General features: G+C 40.8%; 1 protein-coding gene across 1 annotated transcript in view; it reads left to right on the top strand.

Annotated features, from left to right (window-relative positions):
* The window catches only part of OTULINL (OTU deubiquitinase with linear linkage specificity like), a 7,392-nt gene extending 4,140 nt beyond the window's left edge, over nt 1-3,252 (top strand). Inside the window, exons 6-7 of the mRNA XM_006907128.3 lie at nt 598-867; nt 1,667-3,252. Coding sequence (XP_006907190.1) covers nt 598-867; nt 1,667-1,840 — 444 coding nt within the window. The 3' untranslated portion in view covers nt 1,841-3,252. The remainder of the gene's footprint in view (nt 1-597; nt 868-1,666) is intronic.
* Nucleotides 3,253-6,395: the final 3,143 nt, after the last annotated feature.

The raw sequence follows: 6,395 nt of genomic DNA, 5'->3' as shown, positions 1-6,395 counted from the left end.
AGGAATGCCCTCTGGGACTCGCCTTATTAATAACTTGGAGACAGCGCACATGCTATAATTTGACTCAGAGGTTTTCCTGTCTTTAATAAAGACACAGATGTTGGATCGTTGGAATGAATCCTCCTTGGGAAACAGCATAATGTTTCGGTGCCCTAGTGTTCTCATCTGTAAGACTGAGCCGTCACAGTATCTACCCCATATGGTTATCATGAGGATTCAATGAGTTAATGTATGTAGAGTGCTTTAAACCGTGCCTGGCACACGGCGGGCGTTAAAGATTGCTAGCCAGCATCCTTGGTCACTGGGGTAGCCTCCGTGTAACTCAGCTATCCTAAGCAGTTTTAGGAAACTGACTTGCTGAGTATTTTACTTAGTAGGTGGTACTTTTTTGAAAAAAATATTTCATTGAAACTAGTTTGTTATTGTAAAATTAACATATATTTATGGTTAAAAAATTAGTGTCAAAAGATATAAAATGAAAAATTCCACTTCCCTCTATAAGTCTTTGGTTTATTTTATAAGTACTTTAAAAAATTATGTATGGCGTATGTGTTCACCTTTACCTTTCTAATTTCACTTCTCCATCTGTGTGTTTAGTGGACTCACTTCAGTGGAATTAAGGATTATCACAAGAGAGGGAGTATGTGCAACATCCTTTTTTCTGATGCCAGTCTGGAATATAAACTGTATGAAGCTTTAAAGTTCATCATGCTCTATCAAGTCACCGAAGTTTACGAACAAATGAAGATGAAAAAGGTCATTCCCAGTCTTTTTAGACTCCTGTTTTCCCGGGAAACATCATCTGATCCTTTGAGCTTCATGATGAATCACCTAAATTCTGTAGGCGACACATGTGGACTAGAGCAGGTACCTGGGGCAGAAGAATCGTGTGTTTTTGATTAAGGATGATCTTGGCGGTACTTGAACACGTGGGGTTTTGGAGTCTGCTTTCAGCGGTGATAAGAGCAGCTGCACGGAGGTGGTGGGTGATAGTATTGCTTCTCCAATGAGGAAAAGAAGCATAATGAGCCTCACTGCTCCAGGCTCGTTGCTGTGTGTCTTTCCAGCCCTGTGGCCAGAGAAGCCCAGTGCTGGGAGCCTTTCTGTCCTTGCACACTGCTTCCCAGTAACTAACAGGTTCTCCCACCAAGGAGGTCAACCAGGAGAAAGCCCCGCTGGAAAATGAGAGAACGTTTGGGAAAACATTTGGTCACTTACTGCAGATAAACAGAAATCGTGGAATTTTTTAAATCTAAGAAGTGCTTTGATATCCCCATAGAAAGGAGTTTTTGTTTAGTTTGGTTTTGTTTTGCTTTCCTAGGAGGTACACAAATCATCTGACTTCTTTATACAAATTGATTTAAAACAATATAAAACTGTTGGACAACAGTATAATTTTTATTAGGAGCACGTCTTTACGTTTTCTTAGTTTTTTTTCCCAAGCAACTTTTCCCTGTGATTTCTTCATGCCGGTCTAGAGAGAGGTCCCCTGCCTTCCATGTGCTGGACGTTTGTTCCTAACTCTGTGCCCACTCAGGGCTTTGTGGGTGGGTCTGTAAACGGGAACATTATTTCACGAGCTGCCCAAGAACACGCTCCCCCCGCTGGTGGGAGGGCAGGAATTTGGAAATGTGTGTCTGTGACTTCTCTTTCATCTCTTCTCCAGATTGATATGTTTATACTTGGGTACACCCTTGAAGTCAAGATAAAAGTGTTCAGACTGTTCAAGTTTAACTCCAGGGACTTTGAAGTCTGCTACCCAGAGGACCCACTCCGGGAGTGGCCAGAGATCTCCCTGCTGACCGAGAATGACTGCCACTACCACATTCCCGTCTTTTAAGTCTGGCATGTACCGGGCACCTGCCAATGACAGTGGTCACGCTCCCAAGGAAAACGATTGTGGAAAACCAAAGCTAGTGTCACAGCCACTGACGGAATTATTAGGGCATTCTTCTTTGGAGTTACAGGTACACTGGATGCACCTGCATACAAGGGACTTTTCTTTGTTTTTCAGTGATTTCCTCCAAAGTAGCTGCACTGATATCTGTGTGGGTTGCTGGTTTGTCCTCGTTCATAGGGCTGTGGTCACTTCACACATGGCGGGCCTCTAAGAGCACGAGAACGTTTAATTTGGACAAGAACAACAACAGGAAAAAATAGAGAAGAAAATGAGTAGGGAAAAGAACTAGCCGAGAAAGAATGAATTTCTTTATCTCTTAACGTTTATGTCTTCTTCAAGAATCTTGTCTTTGGTTGATTTTGGATCCTCGTAAATATGGCCTTATTTTGTAAGCATTACCTTCCCAGGAATCTCTGTGGCATATCGATTTTCTAGAACCACTTGATTAACTGTAAAATTATGTGCGTGTGTGCATATATATACACTCACACATGCTCATATGTATAGTTTTATACATGCATAGATAAACACATACACACAAAGAACCACTACTTCGTAATGTTGTACAATTTATTTTATATCTCTACATTTTTTGTTACTGTAGCATCTGGCCAGTTTAATACATTTTACATAGATAAAAGATAAATTCTGTACATTAAGGCAACCGAATGACAATTATTGAACTGCCATGAAAATATTAAACTGTGGTGTAGTTACATATGTAATTAATGTTTGGTAGGCAGAATCATGGCCCCCGCTTCCTACAGAGATGTTACATCCTAATCCCCCAAACCTGTGACTATATTGGGTTGAATGGCAAAGGAGAAGAAGGATGCGGGTAGAATTAAGGTACTAATCCACTAACCTCGAAAAAGGGAGATTATTCTAGGTTCAACCAGTATAATCCCAAGGGTCCTTAAAAGTAGAAGAGGGACTTGGACGAGTGTCAGAGTCAGAGGGAAATGAGGAATCCGGAAGCACAGTCAGAAGGAGATGCAACATGGCTGGTGCTGAAGATGCAAGAAGGAGCCATGAGCCAAGGAATAAGGTAGCTGGAAGCTGGAAAAAGCAGGGGCACAGATTCCCGCCTGGGGCTTCCAGGGAGGAGCTCAGCCTGCCAGGGCCTGGGTTTCAGCCCCGTAAGACCTGCGTTGGACCTCTGACCTCCAGAACTGTGAGATAGTGAATTTGTGTTGTTTAAGTCACTAGGTTTATGGTAATATGTTACAGCAACTAATTCCTGGTCATCTTTATTTTGGAAATACTTTTCTCGTTTATTTTGGTAGTCTTTATTTTGGAGGTACTTTGCTAGTCTGTTGTGAATTTTAATAAATACAAAATAACTTTTAAAATCTTGGCTAGTGATCTACTACTTCGAAGTTACAAATCCCTTCTAAGAGTGGCTTCCTTCAGTATCATAATGTACCCACAAATCACATGTTTGAGGCTGACGTTTTCTTACATTTTCTTATTATTTCTACTATAAATAAAAAAGAGGTACGTTAAATACGGTAGTGTATGAAAATAACATCCAGACTTTTTTGGAATGGGGTCATCCCCTGTATGGACCACATACGCCAGACATCTAGTCATGCCTTGCGTCGTGCCCGCTGTCACTTTATTTTCTGCTTGGAGAGTAATGAGCTCAGACCCAGGTGCTTTGCGTTGCCTCAAGAGCCACACAAAACAGCAGTTTGTAATTGATCTCTCCAGCCCTTTCCTGCTTCGAGGCCTCTGTGGTTTCGCATAACCCCTGTCATTTAATTGACACATTTGGGAGTTATCCCCTTGACCTATTACTGTGACGCAGAAAAATGAAGTGTACCTTTTGTGTCCACCAGCAGACATGAGGACAGCTTGCAGCAGGCTGCTGGGACTGACTCTCCTGGAATTGCTGCTCTGGACTGCTGGCTCCAGCGGAGCTGTCCAGGTACCAACTTGGCATTTGTGTGTTACCACTCACCTTGCATCTCCTTCCCCAGTGTAACTATTTGCACACCAATTCCTTTCTCATAGGGACTGGCAGCCTGTGGCTCTATGACATATCCATCCATTATGTTTAACCTTAACTGTGTGTTGGGGGACAGGCCAGAGTGGGGTAAGGACCCTTTAAATAGAGGGGAAGACCAAATTGTGGGAAGAAAAGACATTTCAATAAAATGAAAGTGAAAAGTGAAAAGTAAAGAAGACCTTTAAATAGTTGCTATGTTTTGGGAAGGCATCAAAACACGATTTTAAGGGAGGAGGTATTGGGTGTTTTTATTGTGTTTTGTTTTTAATTCGGATGTATATTAAATGAACCAAACAAATTAACGGGAACCGCATATAAATTAGCACCACTTTTAAATGCCCACAATAAATTGGAGGTGAATTTACTACGTGATGCCAACATTTAATGGCTTTTTAACCTTATATGTTTTAGACGAGAGAATTGTAGCAAAAACAAATGCATATACCCTTGTCTTTTTCTGATCTGAGAATGTTTCTCTCTTAAATTTTGGGCATACTGAGAGGTTGTATGAATATTAGTATAAGACTGACTTTTCTTATTGCGGTAAAATATACATATCCTAAAATTTGCTATTTTAGCCGTTTTTAAATGTACTGCTCAGTGGCGTTCTTATGTCCACATTGTTGTGCACCCGTCACCACCGTCTGTCCTCGGACGAGCTTTGGTTATCTTCAAGACGGACTTTTTTGGTAGGAGGCAAGTTTAAATCCCCCACCTGGTACTTGGATTTCTTTTACTTTTCACGTGATCTTTATATCACACCCTCCTCATCTGAGTATTTCCTCCAGACTGAAAGATGCTCAGTGTAGACATCCAATGGAAGGGAGGTCTAGGTGACCAAACGGATTGGGCAAATCGTGGTTTAACTTCATCTCCAAAGTAAAGAAACAACCACAGGTGGTGGCTCTTGGTTTCATCCTAGGGATGCTCTCGTTTGAAAGTTTCCCCCAAGAAGCCATGTTAACTCAGGGCCACCCTGGCGACTTGAATTTCTTGGATGTGGGCTGTGACACAGTCTGGAACCAGTCATTTCCACTGTGAGGGAGCCAGGGAAGAGCCCCCAGGCCTGCTTTTGTGCACACAGAACCCCAGGCCAACCTAGCGCTGGAGGAGCCCAGGTCAGCGGGCATTCATGTGCATTTTCCGAGGACTTTCCTGCGAAGGAATTTCGGATGGACATATTTGTTATCGTTGTATAGCAGATGATCTTCACATATTTTGGTGAGATCAAAGAAACACCAGTTTAATTTTATCCAAGCTGATCACGGGAAGGAAAATAAAATCTAACTTCTGAGTACTCTGAAAATGTTGGGAATTCTACATTAAAGAAGATAAATATTTTTGGATTGATAACTAACCTGATACGTGAAAACCTATAAATATGAATAAAGGATGAACTAATTCATCCCATCTTAGTGTTCTCTTAAGTAGCAAGTTCCTAAAGGTAAGCGATTCTTTTTATAAGAACATTTCACATTGCTTACGATTTTACTGTGTACAATTTTAAAATATACTCTATAGTTTTATGGATTTAAAGCTTTAACAGTCTATTGGATTGCTTGTCACAAATTGACTATTGTTACATTACCTTAGTATTAACTATATATAGGTATACTTTTCTCTATAGTCATTCAGTTTTCTTCAGATTCTATTTTTGTCATGTTTATAGTCAGACACAAAATTAAGTGGGTCCAAATTGTACAGTCTCTTCTATGATATTTGTTCAAAATTGTCGTGTCTTCCCTTAATTCACTTTGGCTTTACTCCTGCCATATTCCTGGAGGCCAAGAAAATGAAAGCTTATCTGGATTACGCTGGATTGACATGATTTATTAGTAACAGAAAAATTGTTCACTCGTGTATTCAGCAACCCCAAGACCCCAGCGCTCTGTAGCACAGGCAAGCGTATGCCGTGTGTCTGCACTTGAAGGTCATCGAATGTGTTTGAGGAAACGAGAGCTCTGTATGGGACAAGTGTGCTTCAGAACTAGCCGGGATGTCTGGACCGCGCGTGGGATGTTTAAGTTCTGTTCCTACCTGGTGTCTCTGGAAAAAAACCAAGTTTCTGCGTATGATTGATTTACTGGTCCTTGTAGTCAGTATCTTCAGGTCTTAGGTTGCTATTTCAGTCACTTTACTGCCACCAGTATCACTTATTTGTAATAATTCTTGGAAAGTTTAGTCAAGAGAATTTTCTAAAATTAAAAAATGCTTGCTTTAAGTATTTTCAGCTTAGTCCAGATTGGGTTGTAAAGCCCATTTCCGTACAAGTGGTTTATTTAAACTAGGAATGTGTTCTAAGAAGCATCCCTGAAATAGCCTATTTTTAAGCAAAGAAAATTTTCGTGTTCCTAATTTGTAAACCTCGAATGGAACATCTAGATGGAACCAAATAGAGGTTGGCAGTCAAAACTGAGTATCAGCAGAGCATTTCACAATTTCTTTTTGCTCACCCATAAGTTTGCAAATGTGGAATGAGGCCAT

Source organism: Pteropus alecto, unplaced genomic scaffold (assembly GCF_000325575.1).
Source record: "Pteropus alecto unplaced genomic scaffold, ASM32557v1 scaffold152, whole genome shotgun sequence".
Lineage (NCBI taxonomy): Eukaryota > Metazoa > Chordata > Mammalia > Chiroptera > Pteropodidae > Pteropus > Pteropus alecto.
The sequence above is the reverse complement of the archived record's forward strand: the minus strand, read 5'-3'. Positions and strand labels throughout refer to the sequence as shown.